Source organism: Dama dama, chromosome 12, assembly GCF_033118175.1.
Source record: "Dama dama isolate Ldn47 chromosome 12, ASM3311817v1, whole genome shotgun sequence".
Taxonomy (NCBI): domain Eukaryota; kingdom Metazoa; phylum Chordata; class Mammalia; order Artiodactyla; family Cervidae; genus Dama; species Dama dama.
Window position 1 is genome coordinate 78,858,462 of NC_083692.1, and position 20,629 is coordinate 78,879,090.

General features: G+C 39.2%; 1 gene segment (V, D, J or C); it reads left to right on the forward strand.

The window, feature by feature from the left end:
- The first annotated feature begins 9,049 nt into the window (after positions 1-9,049).
- LOC133066545 (T cell receptor alpha variable 22-like) lies at positions 9,050-12,659 on the forward strand. The segment is given in 2 exon segments: positions 9,050-9,190; positions 9,400-12,659. Coding segments are annotated over 2 exon segments (546 nt in total).
- Positions 12,660-20,629: the final 7,970 nt, after the last annotated feature.

The following is a 20,629-nucleotide window of genomic DNA, read 5'->3' on the forward strand; positions in this document are numbered from 1 at the left end:
TACTCTGAGTGTATCAATGTGGCTAGGAGAATATGACTCCAGGAAATAGGGAGAAATAATGACTGTCTCCAGGAAAATAAGTGATTAAGTGAATTTTCTAAAAGCTTCTATCATTGAACTGATGTGGAGAAAAGAGCAAACAGTAACAAGTCACAGACCTGGACATTGAAGGAGAGGTAGGATTTACTGGAAAAAATAAAGTTGGTATTTACCGAGCTTTAGTCAATATGAGGCACTGTGGTTTGCATTTCAGATTCATTATCTAATTCAAATATCAAAACCCTAAGAGATAGGTTTTATTGTTTTCTTTTCTTTTTTCCATTTATTTTTATTAGTTGGAGGCTAATTATTTTACAATATTGTAGTGGTTATTGCCATACATTGACATGAATCAGCCATGGATTTACATGTATGCCCCATCCCGAATCCCCCTCCCACTTCCCTCCCCACCCCATCCCTCTGGGTCATCCCAGTGCACCAGCCCCGAGCACTAGTCTCATGCATCCAACCTGGACTGGCAATCTGTTTCACAGTTGACAATATACATGTTTCGATGCTGTTCTCTCAGATCATCCCACCCTCGCCTTCTCCCATAGAGTCCAAAAGTCTGTTCTAACATCTGTGTCTCTTTTTCTGTCTTGCATATAGGGTTATCGTTACCATCTTTCTAAATTCCATATATATGCATTAGTATACTGTATTGGTGTTTATCTTTCTGGCTTACTTCACTCTGTGTAATGGGCTCCAGTTTTATCCATCTCATTAGAACTGATTCAAATGTATTCTTTTTAATGGCTGAGTAATATTCCATTGTGTATATGTACCACAGCTTCCTTATCCATTCGTCTAGGGCATCTAGGTTGTTTCCATGTCCTGGCTATTATAAACAGTGCTGCGATGAACATTGGGGTGCAAAACAAAACAACTTTGGGAAATGAGTCGTATCTTTCCTAATTGTGAAAAGCTTCTTTACCTTTTATAATCAGCCTGTGTGTTGCATTTTAGAGGGCTGCTTATGAGCAAGGTCTGGACTATGGAGAAGCCACTTGGCCACAGAACTGGGTGGCTGAATGTCTCAGTGGTGGTGACATTACTGGTTTAAACTGGACGCTAAAGGAAACTAAGAAAGAAAATGCCCAAACATAGATTCAACTGTCCCAGGATCAGTAAATGAAGAAAGCATCCACTGACTAGTTAACAGTGCCGGATGCTTTAGTTAGTTTCTTATGTAATAGTGTGCTGGGAGAAACAAGGGCTACAATGAGGTTTCATTCCTTAAACACCCCAAGCTTGTTTCTTTATCAAGTCCCGTGCCCCTTGTTTTTCCCTCTCTCCTGTGATGCTTTGCTGTTGTTTAGTCACTAAGTTGTGTGTGACTTAACCTCTGCCCATGGGATTTCCCAGGCAAGAATACCGGAGTGGCTTGCCATTTCCTTCTCTATGGGATCTTTCAGACCCAGAGGTTGAATCCACCGGAAGGTGGATTCTTTACCACGGAGCCAGTGATGCTATCCCCCCAGATATAAACATGATGCACCTCTGAATTCCTTCATGTTTCAACTCAAATGTCACCCCTTTGTGAATCCTTTGTCTAAATCTCTTTTTCCGTCCTGAGACTCGGACTCTAGCGCACTGGATGCAGCAAGAATGAAAGCTGACATACTGCCACCTGGTGTCCTGCTCAAACATTTTGTGAGGCTTTCTCTGGCTTCCCTGCTCCCCTCCAGTGATCATGGATTAAATTGTGGGGAAGCCTAATCACAATTGGAGCTGCCAAGGCTGAGCCAGTCAGTAAACGTCCCAGTGCAGAAATCAAGAGGGAGAGGATTCAGGAAAACTGGCTGTTTGTTTGTTTTTTCTTTTGCCTGCCATATGTGAAAGTGATTGATTCCAAATGACAAATACAACACATGAGATGATTATGGTTGCCGAGTTTGGGGTACCTTGGATAGAAAGTTTGGAATTGTTGCACAAGATAGATTTTTCTCTATTAAGTCAAATTGCATTTACTGCTTTGTCCTTTCTTGTAGTATAGAAATATCCTGTGAAGTGGGAGCAAGAGTCAATTATTAAAATGCTAATACAGAGTAGTAGCAAACACAGGTTGGTATACTCTTTCTATGTTATATTACGATACCCATTCTCTCAGTATAATACCTTATATTTAAGGTAGTTAACATCAGTTAATGGGAACTGATTTCCCAGTAACAGTAAGAAACATGATAGACCACTGATACTTATGATAACACAGGAAAACTGCTATGTAAACTGTTAAACAAACCTCAGAAAATATTGAGCTTTATCTTGTAGATAGACTCGTCTGGAATTTCATGCTGTGGCTTCCTATCCTCCAGGGTCTTGTACATTTCCACAGCTGGTTGAGAGCTGATTTGCATGTGTGTTCACAGTTCTTACTGGAACCCCTCAAAGTTGTGTCCACCCTACTTTAGGAAGACACTGGAGCAAAGTGCTTCAGACCAAAGACTTAGATTGTGTTTCTAGATATAGCATTCATTAGTTGTGTGACGTTGGGATTGTGACAGTAATTTTTATGCTTAATTTCCTCATCTCTGCACTGTGGTTATTGATAGAATTTACCATGCAGGGTTCTTATAAGAAGTGAATGGAATAATGAAGGCCAATGCTAAGCCCAGTGCCCAGCAGAAAGATACTGGCTACTTAGAGAGATACAATTGAACATGAGACAGTTTCAATACCTTGTCTGGTATTGCAGAATAAGTGTCAGAGTGGAGCCCTCCCTCCATACCTTACTTAAAGCAGATGCCCTTTCTCATCTCAAGAGTCACTCTCTATCTTAACACAGTTTTGTATTATCTTTAAAGTGCTTATCACTATTTAAAATTGTCTACTTCTAAATAGGAGACGTTAATGATACTTCTCAGATATTCCTTTATTAACTGTAACTGCATCTCTTTTCTTAGGAAGGTAAGTTAGGAGTTAGCTGTTGAGAGCTTCCAATCCTGTTTCTCTTTTCAGAACATGACTTAAGTTTCAGTATTCATGAGCTTCCCTGGTGCCTCAGACAATGAAGAATTTACCTGCCATGTGGGAGACCTAAGTTCGACCTCTGAGTTGGGAAGATCCCCTGGAGGAGGGCATGGCAAGCTTCTCCAGTATTCTTGCCTGGAGAATCCCCAGGGACAGAGAAGCCTGGCGGGCTGCAGTCTGTGGGGTCAAGGGTCGGACACAACTGAGTGACTGAGCTCACAGGTGGAAGGCACTGCTCTGCTTTTAGCACCGACCCCATACTGTTTAGGCGAGATGAGATGAGATGGTTAGATAGCACCACTGAGTCAATGGATGTGAATTTGAGCAAACTCAGGGTCATAGTGGAGGACAGAGGACACTGGCGTGCTTGGGGTCACAAACAGCCGACTTAGCGACTGAACAACCATGCTGTTTCCTCTGCTTATTTCAGTTGTTCCCTGGAAAGAAGGTTTTGCAGTCAATCTGCAGTACTGGATTGCCAAGAAGTAGAGTTAGATTCTGAACAGTCTTAATTAATGCTATCTTGTACTAATAAATTTTCCTGGATGCATTTTATTTTAGCAACTACATATTGAGCTCACAGATAATGTTGCTTTTATAATTTTCGAAGGTCCTATGGGAAATTGTGGTCCCCAAATCATTGTTTAAATAAATATGTGCATGTTGAATTAAACTAACATTCTTCCTGGACTGTAACAGATAAGACAGAACAAAATTCTTATTTATTTTTAAGCAACTGTATTGAGGTATAAGTGACATTCCCTAATATTCGTCCATTTTGAATTTCCAGTTTAATAATTTTTAGTTAATTATCCTTCATCCCCAATTATAGTTGTTCTTTATTTCCATGCTTGGCCCCATAGCAACCACTGACCACATTTATAACTTTATAAGTTCCTTTTGTGAATATTTCATATACATGAAATCATTCAATATGTAATCTTATGTCTGGCTATTATTCCTTAACATAATTTAAAAAATTATTTATCTTGTAGCATACATTAGCATTTCACTCATATTTATTGATGAATAGCAATTCACTGGCAAATGAATTACATTTCGTTTATCCATTCACCAGATGTTGCACATTTTGGTGCTATTAGGAGGAATAACCACAAAGTAGGTTCCCAGTATTTTTAGAATATACCTTTGCTAACACTTACACATTTACTGAGCATCACAAATGTAGGTGGTGTGGCAGATTCCAAACACTGTAGACTACTTAGCCAGATAGACATGCGTTGTGATTCTTACTATGCACCTACCATATGTGTGATCTCAAGTTAGTTACTTGATCTCTTTCAGATTTAGTTTTCTTGTTTCTAAGTTGGAAATAATCTCTCTATTGCATAACTTTTCTATTAGAATGGTGTGCATAAATATAATTTAATACACAGCATTTGTGCACATTTATAAATTGGGATTTGAAAGTTTATAAATTTTATTGAAATTTTATGTAAAAGATTCCTAACCAAAGTGTGTTTCCTGCCATGTTTGCAATCCCAATCTCTTTAAAGTTGAATAACAGCAGCCGATCATAAGGCAACCCAATTCTGAAAGGTTGTCAGCTCTCTTTGCATTGTGAGCTCGTGAGAGATATCCTCAATGTTTCTGAAGTTGGTCTCAAGAAAGCAGCGTTTGATCCCTCCTTGAACCACAGGAAACTGATTCTAGGGCAGAAATGGTGTATTTCTAGCACATGTATGTGTCCTCCTCTCTGACTGGCTGAGCAACAAGATGCAGAATCCTTATTACCTGAAGCAGACCGTTCCCCAGATCTAGGCTGTAGATCTTTCCATGTTGAGGATACTTGATCAGAATAAATGTAGAGGAGCACTTTTCTAGCCTCATTACTGATCCTGTGGCGTCATCTTGGTCATAAGCCCGGGGCTGCTGAAGACATTCTGAGCAGTCTGGGGTGGTGATGGGGAAGGTGGGGGGCACATTCAGGCACCTCCAGGTTCTAATATTTGGAAATGTGAAGACAATGAATACTCTGTAGATAAGTCAGTTTCTATGTGTGACCTTGTCTTTCTGAACAGGAGTGAGCAGCCTCTTGACTGTGGAACAGCGTCTTCCTTCGCTATGTTCAGGAAGGAGAGAGCCCCAATTTCACCTGCAGTTCCCCTTCCAGCTCTTTCTATGCCTTACACTGGTACAGATGGGAACCTGCAAAAAGCCCCAAGAACATGTTTGTAGTGAGTGTAAATGGGGGTGAAAAAGTGCAAGGGTCAGTGAGAGTCACTCTGAACACTACGGAGGGTGACAGCTCCATGTACATCGGAGGATCCCAGCCTGAAGACTCAGCCACATACCTCTGAGCCTCCACACAGTGCCCCTCAGCCCCCTGCAGCCCACACCCAAACCCGGGCCTGCTGCTGTTCTGGGACCAGAGCTGAGGAAGAGCCATTGTGGAGGAAAAGGGAAAGTCAATGAACTACAGTGTTTTCAGTAATGCGGGGGAAGTGGAACCATAGATTAACAGGTATTCCAGTCACTGTAGTTCCCTCAACTAACTCGACTGTACTAAACATCACTAACGTGACTCCCACCAGTATATTGGCCATATCATTGAGTCAGATCTCTAGCCTCTTTTCCCATGATTTAAAATGCACTAAATGATTACTCAAAGATATCAAACAAAATAATGTGGTTCAACTAGGTCAACATTTATACTCCACTGTTGCTACATCCTAAGAGCTAGACCTTCTATGGTGTTTCTTCACATTCATGAATGAGACATGGACACACACCTTCTTCTCACACACCTGGCAAGAAAATCTGCATGTTTTATACCAGACCAGTCAATTATGCCTCATTAATTCATTGGAGAGATTTTGATTTTGGTTTAGTTCAACCTTCTCACTGTATGGGCATTTGTATTTCATTTCTTCTCATATGAAGCTATTTGCATTTTTAAAACCCACTTTTGATATCTGAAAGGAGCATTGGTAGGGGAAGTCCACCACTGTCTCCAGAGAAACCTGTATGTGGGTCAAGAAGCAACAGTTAGAATCAGACATGGAACCACAGACTGGCTCAAAATTGGGAAAAGGAGTATGTCAGGGCTGTATATTGTCACCCTGCCTATTTAACTGTATGCAGAATAACTCATGCAAAATCCTGGGCTGGATGAAACACAAGCTGGAATCAAGATTGCTGGGAGAAATATCAGTAACCTCAGATATGCAGATGACACCACGCTTATGTAGAAAGCCAAGAGGAACTAAAGAACCTCCTGATGAGGGTGAAAGAAACTAAAGGACCTCTGATGAGGATGAAAGAGGAGAGTGAAAAAGCTGGATTAAAACTGAAAATTCAAAAAGCTAAGATCATGACATTCAGTCCCATCAGTTCATGGCAAATAGGGGAAAAGTGGAAGCAGTGGAAGATTTTATATTCCAGGTCTGCAAAATCACTACATGGTGACTGCAGCCATGAAATCAAAGGATGCTTGCTCCTTGGAAGGAAAGCTATTACAAACCTAGACAGTCTATTAGAAAGCAGAGACATCACTTTGCTGACAAAGATCCATATAGTCAAAACTATCATTTTCCCAGTAGTTGTGTATGGATGTAAGAGTTTGACCAAAAAGCCTGAGCATTGAAAACCTGATGCTTTCGAGTTGTGGTGCTGGAGAAGACTCTTGAGAGTCCTTGGACAGCATGTAGATCAAAATCGTCAATTCTAAAGGAAATCAACCCTGAATATTCTTTGGAAGACTGCTGCTGAAGCTCCAATACTTTGGCCATGTAATGCGAAGAGCCGGCTCATTGGACAAGATCCTGATGCTGGGGTAGATTGAGGGCAGGAGAAGATGGTGACAGAGGATGAGATAGTTGGATGGCTTCACTGGCTCAGTGAACATGAATTTGACAAACTCTGGGAGATAGTGAAAGACAGGGAAGCCTGGCATGCTGCAGTCCATGGGGCCTCAAAGAGTCGGACACAACTTAGTGACTGAACTACAACAACAACTTAATATGCGAACCCCTGAAAACACTCATCAAACTAGAATGGGAAGAAATTCAACCCTGGTAAGAACGAGGAGGAAATAGGGCATAAAAACCTCAAGATAGGATTTGTTCCCACTGCTATCCTCCAGGGGGTGATGTTGCATAAATTGGAAATGTCACCTCCAACAAAAGTTCCATTTCACTCCTATGAGCTTCTGTATCTCGCAGCTCACTGAGGTACACATTTGAACAGGCTCAACACCAGGAACAGTCATTGTCAGGGAAGCATTTCTTCCTGATAGTCACTATAATTTGCTTAAATAGGGATCTTTTGAATCTCAGATTTCCCTGTAATAGGATTCAGCACACTCTGGCACATTCCTTCTGGCTCCTTAGGGAAAATCTTCCACAATATGGCTCCCAGCTTCTTTTCTGCACAGTCAGGTTCTCCACCACCCTTCGCCTGTTGGGAATGCTCTTCATAGGGTATCAGTAACATTATATTCCATGCTCCTTCCTCTATAGAACAAACCAGTTCTGGTTCAAATCTGAATAGAGACATTGTCTTATTATAGGCAGATTTGTCCTGGTCTCACTGATTCAGCACTAATGTTGCAGGAAGAACTGGAGGCCAGTCAGTGACCCACCTGACAATCACATCACTGGCTCTAAAGGGGCCCCCTGATGTGGAGGTGCAACTATTCCTACCTCCAGTGTACTTCCTTATCTCTTCTTGTATGTCCAGACAATAGAAAATGAAGGGGAAATAAAGGCTTTGTTTATCCAGTGGTCACCTATAACGGGCATTCTAGGTTAAGTACATTTTTGTGGCAAAGTTCCAACTGACCCACTCTGGTTGCCCCTCTCTTCTTTTCTCTCTTCTAATTCTATTTCTCTAATATCCACTGTGTGGCCAATGATAATTATTATTACTTTTATTTTTCTACACTGTTTCTTACAGTTCCTTTAGTCAACATTTGCAACCATCTCGAACTGTCCATCTGATCCTGAGTCTGCAGATCACTTTAGTTTTACTTCAGTGAAAATATACAAGTCCTCATTTTCTATCCCCTTTACCTCTAAATCCATGTACAGGGAACCATTATTAATCATAGACTCTGAGAAAAAGCACAGAATTGATTTTCATATGTTTTAAAAAATACTTATTGTTCTTTTAAAATAACCTAATAGAGCTAAAAAGCAGAATACAAATAACAATAATCAACAGTTAAAATATATTCAGTGTAAAATAAATAGCTAGTGGGAAGGTTCAATAAAACAGCTGGAGCCCCTACTGGTGGTCTGTGAGGAACTAAAGGGTTGGGAGGAAAAGGGGAAGGAGGCTCAAGAAGGATGATATATGTATGTATATATAACCATGACTGATTCACATTGTTGTATGGCAGAAATTAACACAAGAATATAAAGCAATTATCCTCTAATTTAAAAAATAACTAAATAAAATAGGATGTATTTAAACCTGAAATTTTATTCAAAATTTATTTTTATTTTAAAATTATATATGTTTTAATAAAAATAAAACAATTTACAATTCTAATTTCAGTGTCCATCTAGAGATTAAAAATAATATAACTCTTTATGTAGGTTCAGTCTAGAATAAGTATATATATATATATAATTTAAAAATGAAAGTGTTTAATACTGAAAAGTATTCCAGTCAAAACTGTTATGAATACTGTGCTGATTCGTGAGCACCCTTCAGAATCAAAGGTGAGTACACAGGAGATGCAAAAAAAAAAAAAGGATCCTGAGAACTGAGAAAATACTTCATTATGCAAGAATCTTCTGCATCCTTGCCATCTGAGACTAAAACTACAGCTAGATAATTAATTTTTGTTTTCTTTTCCCTAAAATCCTCCACAAATTCCAAATCAGAGTCTGCCTTCACTGCAATGTTGTTAGAAAAGGACCCTCAGGTCCTAAAATAATGACCTTTCTATTTTCCACTCCCCTCCACTCCTCTCCAGGCCATTCTGAATTGGTTGAGGTGGGAGGGCGGGGCTTCCTGTCACAAAGTGAGGGCCTGAGCAGGACTTGGTGGGCGAGCTCACTGGCTGCAGGAGAGGAACATTTCCACAGCAGCTTATGACACACCCTCCCTCAGGGTTTAGTATCTGACAGTGAAAATGTCTCAGTAAGAAGAGGAAGCATCATGAAGAGGCTAGCAGGCGCTGTGCTGGGGCTTTTATTTGCCCAGATTTGCTGTGAGTTGGGGCTGACCCACAGGGAGTCTGAAGGATTGAGCAGCTGCTGTATTGTTCAGGGAAGGAGAGGAACTGCCAAGTCCTGCAGACTTTCTATCCTTCTCATCATCTATGGGAGTTGTGTGTGTGTGTGGTGGGGGGGTCACTTCCACGATTTTGTCAGAGTTACAGTGACCTTCTCCTGTGACTGTTTCTCTGTTTCTCATCAGGTGTGCGAGGGGTGGATGTGGAGCAGAGTCCCGCAGCCCTGAGTCTCCAGGAGGGAGCCAGCCACGTGCTGAGGTGTAATTTTTCTGCCTCTGTGACCAGTGTACACTGGTATCTTCAGAACCCCAGCGGCCGCCTTATCCACCTGTTTTACATTCCTTCAGGGACAAAGCAGGAAGGAAGACTAAATGCCACAACAGTCCGCAAAGAACGCCGCAGCTCACTGCACATTTCCTCTCCGCGGACCACAGACTCGGGCACTTACTTCTGCGCTGCGCAGCGCGGTGCTCCCCAGGCACCTGCGGCCTCTACACGAACCCTCCGGGGCGCAGCCCCTCCTCCAGCCCCAGTCACACCGTGGGCCCCACAGGGCATTCGCAGTGCTGATTGTCTCTTACCTGCACTGGTAGAGTTTAATCACGGGCATTTTCCACCTACAGATTGTGAACTTCGGTCTTTGTCTTCCTTTCTCAACCTGTATCTCCTTCTGCACTAGAGACTTCTAACTTGGAACTAGCAGAATAGCCGATAAGAGGACAAAATAAATAAATATTCAACCGTAGTATGCTGAACTCAAAAGTGGTAAAAAGTGAGAAGAATTCAGAGAAAAAAATAACTCCAATAAAGTTGTTATCCTGATTAGTTAGCTGTCTCAAGAATGTTCAGATCTGCCTCACCAGAATGTGTCCCAAAAGACACTTGCATCATCCCATCCTACGAGTGCAGCAAAGTGAGCAACAACAATAAACCTTACTCAATGTTTAGTATGAGCTTAATAACTTAGAAGAAAATTATTCTGGATGCAAGAAATCTTAAATCTATTTCCATAGTCAAGGTCTTGGAAGAGTTGATTCCTTCTTGAGATCTAAGGGATACAAGATCCATTTCCTCGCCTTTTTTAGCTTTTGAAGGCCAACTAAATTCTTTGGTTCATGACTCCTCCTTGAATCACTAGAACTTCTTGCTTCCCTCACCGTAGCTCCTTCCTCTTTTGGAGTCAAATATCTTTCTGTCTCTGTCCTATAAGGTATAAAAAATATTAAACAGAAATCTCAGTTAAATAGAGTTGGGAGACAGGGGGAACTCTCATGACCTGTGGACATAGTGGAGGGCAAAGGTAAGATGAAATATGCCTCTTATTTCCTAGCAAGGACTCAGTCAATGAAAAGCCATGGGCTCTTGTTTACTGCAGCCCTCTCAGCTTCCTTTTTCAATTTATATTGTCTTAAATTCTTTTCAACGTCTTACAGTTTTCAGAGAACTGGTCTTTCACTTTATTGGTTAAATTTATTCCTAGGTATTTTTGATTCTTTTTGATTCAACTAGAAATTGGATTGCTTTCTTAAATTCTTAATAATAGTTATTATTAGTATATAGAAATGCACAAATTTCTGTAGATTAATCTTGTATCCTGCAACTTTATCTTGTAATCAACTTTGTTGATTGTTTATATTAGTTTTTTTCCGTGGCATCTTTACAATTTTCTATGTAGAGTATTATGCTGTCTGTAATTAGAGACAGTTTACCTCTTTCTGTTCAACTTGGATGCCAATTATTTCTTTTTCCTATGTGATTACTGAGACTAGGACTTCCAGTACTATGTTAAATAGGAATGGTGAGAGTTGCATCCTTGTCTTGTTACTGATCTTAGAGAAAAAGATTAAATTTTTTACCATTTAGTAGGATGTCAGCTGTAGATTTGTAACAAATGATCTATTATTTTGAGGCGTGCTCTCTTTATACCAAATATATTGACAGTTTTTTCCATGAATGTTAAATCTTGTCAAAATCCTTTTCTGCATTTATTGACATAGTCGTGTAATTTTTATCCTTTATTCTGCTAACCTGGTATATCACCTTGCTTGATTTGTGGATAGTGAACCATCGTTGCACACCTGAAATAAATCTCTTGATCATGATGCATGATTCTTTCAAGTTTTGTTGAATTCAGTTTGCTACTATTTTGTTAAGAATTTTTGCATCTATATTCCTCAGAAATATAAGCCTGAATTTTCTTTTCTGTAGAATCTTTGTTTGATTTTGGTGTCAGGATATTGTAGGCCTCAGAGAATGAGAGTGAGAGCATTTCCTCATCTTTGATTTTTAGGGATAATTTGCATAGGGTGAGTACTAATTTTCCTTTAAATATTCAGTTGAATTTCTTCTTGAAGCATATGGCCCTGGATTTCTGTTTCTCAGGAATTTTTTGATTACTGGTTCAACTTAATTACTAGTAATTGGTCTGTTCAAATTTTCTTTTTCTTTCATATTCCATCTTGGAAGACTGTGTGTGTCCAGGAATGTATCGCTTTTACAGTCATATTTTTAGGTTCCAGGCAATAGGACTTGAATAACTTTGGGAGTCCTTTTTCAGGCTACCACATTTATCACGGCAACTCTGGCTATCCATTTTCCACCCCTCTGGCACTTGCTGTTATCTGCTTGTTTATTTGCCTAGTGACTTGATTATTTCAGGTAAGTTAATGTTTCCCATACTGTACAGCCTATGATGTTGTTCCTCAAAGGATATAGTCTTGGGTACATTCTCAGACATCCTAATGCAGTAGTGGGTTAGCAAGGCTCTTTAACAGTCTTTTTCTCTAATTTCTATGCTAGACTATATGCTTCTGTTTGTATTCAGTTCAGTTCAGTTCAGCCACTCATTCGTGTCCGACTCTCTGCGACCCCATGAATCGCAGCACGCCAGGCCTCTCTGTCCATCACCAACTCCCAGAGTTTACTCAAACTCATGTCCATCGAGTCAGTGACGCCAGCCAGCCATCTCATCCTCTGTCGTCCCCTTCCCCTCCTGCCCCCAATCCCTCCCAGCATCAGGGTCTTTTCCAACGAGTCAACTCTTCTCATGAGGTGGCCAAAGTATTGGAATTTCAGCTTCAGCATCAGTCCTTCCAATGAACACTCAGGACTGATCTCCTTTAGGATGGACTAATTGGATCTCCTTGCAGTCCAAGGGACTCTCAAGAGTCTTCTCTAACACTACAGTTCAAAAGCATCAATTCTTTGGCACCTAGGCAATAGACTCCACTAATCGCTGGCTGATTTTTTTCCAACAATGTTATGAAGCCATAAATTGTTCCCAGGACTCATCTAATTAAATCAAGCCTGTTTGCAGAGACAGCCTTTGAAACTTTTCTTTGAGATCTTCTGACCAGAGAGGACTTTTCCTTGCTCTCCCCTTTCCTGTACTTTCTGTTAAGATTTTAAGTTGATGTCTATGAATTAAATTAACTTGTTGCTTTCATTGAGTTGCCAGCCTCCTCTTAATTGTTTACCATAAGGATCTCCGTTGTTTTCAACAGCACCCTTAAACTTGGGCTTCCCAATGATGGTTTCAAATAAAATCTTCTCAAAGGGAGACCTCTGTTTTTACAGCTGCTTCTCTCCTTGGGCACAACACCTGAGCCACTGCTCTGGACCTGTAATAAGGGACAGTTGACTGCTTGTCTCAGAGTGACATCCCTGTGTTATGAGAAGCGTGATGGAAGGGAGCAGTAGCCTCTTGTCTTCTTGGCTTGCTTCTGCCAGCATGAAATCACCACTCTATGAGCTGGGATAAGAGTGAGAGGACCCAGTATTCTCAGTCCACCATGCCTGACATAGAACCTCTGTGCTGTAAGTGAGGTGAGAAGTGGCCATAGAGCTGTCAGCTTTTCTTGTTTGTAACACAGTTTCTGTAACACAGGCCTGGGGGAGGTAAGGAAGGACAGCAGTCAGCCCCTCTGTAGGAGATACGATAGCCCTGCACTGCGGACTGGAGAGAGGAGGAGCCTTGTGTCCTTGGTTGTGTCCACCTTGAGTAGAAATTCCATCATCTTGAGCTGGGGCTGGGGAGTGGGTCATGGTACAATTGCCACAGATTCTTTCTGCTGTCATGGAGATTTAGTAGATTTTATGAATAAATGTGTCTCTATTACGCTTTTTATATGCTGTATAACCTAAACACTATGTCCAGAGGCTTTAGTTTCTTAAAAATAATTTTCATCTATTTTAACTGTTTTGTTGGAGAGAGTATCCATAAATCAACTCACAAAGTCATTCTGGAAGGTACAGTCTGCTATTTACATTATTAGCACCAATAGAATATGTTTAAACAGAATATAATCAAAAGTTGAGCTTTTCTTTGAGACTCATTGGCTTTTTCCATTGACAAAGAAAGTTGTCTTCTTGTCTTTAGCCTAAATCTGCCACAAAAATAATTCTACCATGGATCTCCATATTAACACAATCATGTTTTCTGAGAGTATTAATATTGAAAAACAGGAATATCATATCTTTTCTGAAACATTAGTTATACTTAGAGCTATTATCCATAGTATAAAGATTAACAGTCATCTCTTCTAAGTTTTGACTCTTCAACAGAAAGCACCATTAGTGTTGGGTTTTTATAATATCTAATATTAGTGTATCAAAGATAGCATAATTATGAGAAGCAGTATGATTTTTCACTAATGAAAATAATGGACAAGCTATTTAAATACTCTCTGCCATCGGTCCTCTTCCTAAGACTCCGACCTCGAGAGGAAGATCCACCAGGTTCCTCTGCCCGTGGGATTTTCCAGGCAAGAATACTGGACTGGGTTGCCATTTCCTCCTCCAGGGGATCTTCCCGACCCAGGGATCGAACTGGAGTCTCTTGGGTCTCCTGCCTTGGCAGGCGGCTTCTTTACCACTAGCACCGCCTGGGAAGCCCACTGACTAGGGCAAAGGAAAAGGCCAAACAAGAGGAAGATTTCAGATGTTTCTGATGTTCTGTCTGCCTGGTTCTGTGGGGAGCGCTAGAGCACATATCAGACTATACTGTACCACTTAGACAAAAGAATTGGATAGTCCCAGAAATCAGTTATTATCTAAGCTGCTGGCAGCAAGACACAAAGAACTTGGTGACTGAGCACAGATGAGGTTTCTGAGAAAATTTGAGCAAGGTACCAACAATGTCGAATATAGCCACTGTAGCATTTATTCCTTAGAACAGTCCTGCAGGTTTCACTGCTTTTGCTATTATTCAAGTCAAATTCTCCAATGTCCACATTTGTCTTTGAACTTTCTTTGCCTATCCAACCAACCCTCATCTCTTTCTAGCCATGTCTACACATGTCTTCCCCAGCACTATCTGCTTTAATCTTCACACTTCTCTGCTCCCAAAGTGATGAAGAACATTTTTCACTCACAAACCCATGTTTCTCTCCTGACCCTGGATGTTTTCCTCCCCAACCTTTCCTTCAGACCTCTTACACTTTGACCCTTGATATTGCTTCTCTTATTCACTATATTTTCCAGAATCATCTTTACCATTCAGAGGTGATGGATTGTTTTATTCTCTCTCTGATAAAATATCAGCAGAAATGGTCATGTGATCTTAAGGACATCAGAAGCTGAGGAACATCTGTGATACCAATGTGTGTGAAGGAAGAGACAGAGTATGTGGATGTCTTAAATCTGTACAGATTCATAATTTAAAACTCACTTTTTATACTTCAACCCTTATCAAAAGTATTCTGAGCAACCCGAATGTCAGCTTAGGATCCATGATCACCTTGGAAATATTCCATTTGCCTAATTTATATTTTAGGAAAAGTATAAATTGAACTTGATTGGTTTTCTATCATTTTTTAGGGTCATGTAAAATGTGGACACATCTGAAAGATTGTGTCAAAATTGAAGTTCCATCATGGCAAAAGGGCTATATATTCTCTCTGTTCGGATCTATGACTTTGTCTTGTAATGCTATATATTATGCTTCTGTGTATCTTCAATGGACTTTATTAGTATTTATAATAAAAAAGAAAAACCCCTCTGAACACTAATTTGTAACTTCATGGGAGTCTCTCTCTTTCCCATTGTAAAATAAAGTAATCTCCATTAACATATCATGCTCTCCTGATATATGAGTTTTTCTAGGAGGTGTTAAGAAAAGGAAGAGGTGGAGAGGGGGAGAGAAATTCTAACATGCTCTTTACCCATGTGTAAGCAGAGTATTTCTGATTCCCAGTGAAATTAATTTACAGCACTTCTAGTCTCAATATGGGGAATACTTTCCTTGAGAGAGATAGGTTTAAGTGAAAGCACTCATAAGAAGATGAGGTCTGCTGAAAGCATTAAATCAGATGTGAACTTAAAGTCAAGAGTTCTAGCTGGTTGAGAAGACCAGAAGAGGAACTTAAGTTGTCACTGACCTTTGGTGCCAAACACAATGGACACGATTCTGGATGCGTCATTTTTACTTCTGTAGTTTCAATTAGACTGTGGGTTGTGGTGGACAAAAACTAAGATATCTCATTAATTAGGGGGAATGAGAAATTTAGGGAATGGACAAATTCATGCAGATAGGAACTTTAAGAAGGAAATATTAATTTGTGGCCCTAATGGCTTTTTATCTCTTTAAACAGGGGTGGGTGGACAAGAGAAGGAAAAAAGTGACCAACAGCAGGTGAAACTATCAATCTTTGATAGTCCAGGAGGGAGAGATTTCCATTCTGAACTGTAGGAGAGGAGTACATTTGACACTTCTCATGGTACGGTCAATACCCTGGTAAAGGCCTTGCATTCTTGATAGCCATAGGTTCAGTTATGAATAAAAAGGAAGGTGGAAGACTCACAGTTTTCCTCAGTACGAGTGCCAAACAGCTGTCACTGCCCATCACAGCTTCCCAGCCTGGAGACTCAGCACCTACTTCTGCAGCAAGTGCAGAGTGCTCCCCGGGCACCTGCAGCCTGTGCCCAGATCTGCAGCCGAGGCTCCAGACACACCCTGCCATGTAGATAGATACACACACACACACATTGGTTTGTGCATGAAAAGTCTTAATACATTTAAGGAAACTGAAATTATGTAGAATTTATTCTTTGAACAAAATTGGAATTGACTTAGAAAATCAATAGCAAAAAGATATCTTTAGAAATTCCCAAATATTTGGAATTTAGGCATTAAACTTTAAAAAAACTCCATAGGTTAAAGAAACAATTAATGGGCTATAAGAAAATATTTTGAAAGAAAATATAGTGAGAACACATACATACAGATATTTATGAGATACAGTTAATATTTTACATAGGAGAGATTTATCTTTTTAAATGCTTATACTGCTAAAGAAAAAAGGCTGAGAAAACAATTATGTAAGCTTTCAACAAAAAAAAAGAAGAAAAATTACAACTAATGTAAACTGAAACAAAAACATAATAAAAAATGTCAAATTAGTAAAATAGAAAGAAAATAATAGAAATAACTATGAGATACCAAGTTAATTTTGCAAAAATGATTAATAAAATATACATTCCTAGGTAAAATTATCATGATGAAAAAAGAGAAAGCACAAATTATAAATATAAGGAATGAAAAGTAAGCAATAATACAAATGCTACAGTGTTAATAAGATAGACTCCCTCTGGTGTCCACCTGAAACTATTACAGCATTAATTGGCTATACTCCAATATAAAATAAAAAGTATAATAAAAAATACAAAAAGGACCATAAAACTCATTAACAAGTATATGCTACTGAATTATCCCAAGTGGGGATGTGGGGAAAGTTGGGAAATCTGACTTTTTGGCAAAGGTGCAATGATAATTCAATGGAGGAATGATGCAAGCAATTGATTTGTGGATAACTGGATATGTTCATAGGCAGGTAACTGGAACTTGGCCTAAACCCCACACCTTATACAAATATTTAAGGAGAATCTCAAAATGGATCATGCCTCCACGTGTGAAATACAAAACTATGAATCTTTTTGAAAAAAAGAAAATCTTCAGGACCAATTGTTAGACAAAATGATTTTTGTCATGACACTGAAATCACAATCCATAAAAAATAAACTATTTCATCAAAATTAAAAACGCTTGCTCTGTGAAAGATACTATTAAGAGAATGAAAAAGACAAACCACAGAATGGCAGGAAATATTTTCACAATGTATTTCCATCAAAGGATGGTATTCAGAATACAGTGAACTCTCTAAACTCAGCAGGAAGAAAGCAAGCAATCTAACTGAAAAACGAACAAAAGGTTCACCCAGACACTTCATGCAAGAACTTTGTATTAGAGAAATAAGCATGTAAATAAGCATGTAAACAGATGTTCAACATCATTAACCATCAGGGAAATGCAAATTAAAGTCACAATGAGATGCCAGTCCACATCTTTCTTAATGGCTAAAATGAAAAATACTGATGATACCAAGTTCTGGCAATGATGTAGAGAAACTGGATCACTCATACACTGCTGATGGGAAAATGGTAGTCATTCTGGAAGAGAGTTTAGCAGTTCCACTTAAACTTAAATATTCTCTCACCTTACAGCTCAGCAATCATACTCCTTTATGAGCCTTTATACTTGAGAAATGAAAAACATGTTCACACAAAAATCTGTACATGAATATTCATCGCAGCTGTATTTGTGATGGCCCAAAGCTGGAAACCAGCCAAATGTTCTTCATTGTGTGAATAGATAAATATGCTGTGGTACACCTGTACAATAAACTATTACTTACAGATCTATCTCAACTTGAAACAGGGTTAAGTCTCAATAAACCAGTTTAAGTTGAAAATATCTTAAGTAGAAAATGAATATAAGAAGCATAGTGAATCAGAGTTTAGCCTAGCCTAAACTTAAGGGGTTGTACTGAAAGTGAAAAAGAGAGTGGTTGTAGGAGTGCAGAATGGTGGTAAGTGTATCCGTTGTTTACCCACATGATCCCAGGGCTGACTAAGAGCTCAGCTTGTTGTTGCTGGTCAGCATCTTTAGAGAACATCATACAGCATGTTACCAGCATGGGGAAAGACAGAAATTGAAAATACAAAGTATGGTTTCTAGTGAATGTATATACACCTTTCTCATAACCATAAAGTCAAAAATCCTAAATTGGTTCATCATAAGCTGGGGACAGTCTGTAGTGATTAAAAGAAATATACTATTGATACATGCAATAGCCTAGATGGACCTCAATGGTGAGTGAAAAAAGTATCTTGGAAGACTACATGGTACATGCTTACACACTATATTATTACAATCACATACATAATGTATGAGTTAACTTTTACAGTATTCTCAAAAGGACAAAATATAGAGATCAAAAGATCAGTAGTTTCTGGGGGTTATCATGAGTTGCAGGGGTGGAGATAGTATGAAAATCGTTTTCTCTAGAGATGGAACAATTCTGTGTCATGATTTTTGTAATGGCACAAAAACCTACACCTGTGATAAAATTTCATAGAGCTATGCATAAGGAAGTACATATAAAACTGCTGTATCAGATTATCATTTGCATTTTAAAATCTTTTATCAATATCAATTTTCTGGTATATATAATGTATATGATTGTTATATATAAATATATATGCTACATGTACAATCTCATGCTGCTGCCCAGGCTGCTGTGAGCATTCATGATTTCTTCTTTGAAGATACAAGCAAACCAAGGCATCAGCTGCCTGACAGCACTCAGAGGTGAAATGGGACAGAGGAGAAGATGTCTCAACTAAATACGCACTCTCCTCCGTGTATCAGTCATTAACGACACCACTCAGCAAACTGAAAACCAAGGAGTTGACACTGTTTTAAAGACCTTGTCTGTACTTTCTTTTCTATTATCTATATGCCTTTGATTCTTTTTATTAATTCACCCATTAAAATGATGAAACCAAATGGAAGATTGACAGCTATATTCTAAATGAACGTGTCAGTTCAGTTCAGTTCAGTCGCTCAGTTGTTTCTGACTCTTTGCGACCCAATGGACTGTAGCCAGGTTTCCCTGTCCATCACCAACTCCCTGAGCTTACGCAAACTCATGTCCATTGAGTTGGTAATGCCATCCAACCATCTCATCCTCTGTCATCCCCATCTCCTCCTGCCTTCAATGAATGTGCAACAGTTTACAAAACTTCATGCATCACCATCTATGGTGTAGATACTGCTTGTAGATACTAAGTTTTGTTGGAGTGCATTATAATACTATGGCAGAGAAAGATCCAGCATGCTTATCTAAAGTGTATTTTGCAAGAAGAAAAAATAATAAGCAACTAACTAGTGAGACTGAACAATTTGGGTCAGTGGGATAGAAAATGTGACATGAGGACAATTCCAAGACACATGATCGAATAAGTACAATTCTACTTGTGGAGGCAATGAGACTGAATATTCTGATCCTTCTCAAAATCTAATAAATAAGACTCAATATCAGGTTTCAAAAGTATAATTATTTTATTCCTGTCATAAATTCATATAAACACAGTCAATAGAATATACTCTTAAAGTCAGAAGGACTGATTTTTTGTTATCATTTGATGTCAAAGTAATTTTACATATAGAAAAAACTAAGCAGAGCCTTAAAACTCATAAAAAATACATTAAAATTTTTGGATAAGACTACATTTCACCAAGTAGAGCAAAGATCTGTGAGTTTTTAAATAAAGTACTTAGATTCTGGATGGAGCAATATAACTGTAGGCTAAATAAATGACTAGTAAGTAGATTACAAGAAGGGTTTATAGCTTACACTAAATTTTATTTTCAATCTGTTCATCTTGCAGCAAATGGCATTATTTTATTCTTTTTTTATAGCTGAATGATTTCATCATGGGTTTCCCTGGTGGCCTGGTGGTAAAGAATGCATTTGCCAAGCAGGAGACATGGGTTTGATCCTGGGTCAGGAAGAACCCCTGGAGAAGGAAACGGTACCCGACTCCAGTATTCTTGCCTGGGAAATCCCATGGTCAGAGCAGTCTGGAGGGCTACAGTCCACGGGGTTGAAAAACAGTGGGCCACGACTTAGCAACTAAACAACAACGGCAACAATTTCATTAGACACACGTTCCATCCGCTCCTCTGTTGATGGATATTTCTTTGTGCTGTACAGCAGAAGCTAACACAGCACTGTAAATCAACTATACTCTAATAAAAAGTTCAAAAACAAAAAGCAAATGCTGTTTTAAATGGGATGGCAAAATTACTCTATTGAATAATTATCAGTGAATGTCACCTAGTTTGTTCCTCAATTCCCCTCAGCTCAAACCTTTATTACTAATTGTTTTTGTGAAACCGCCTTTCAGGATCAGCCTGACTTAATTACCAGTGAAAGAAAAATTGAGAAAGTAAAAGTTTGTGGTGAGCCAGACTTTTTTTCCCACCTGTGCACAGACCACATGACGTATGTAAATGACAAACCCCACTTCCTGTTTGAAGGAGTCACACAGGACCTGAGGTAATATGTATATGTG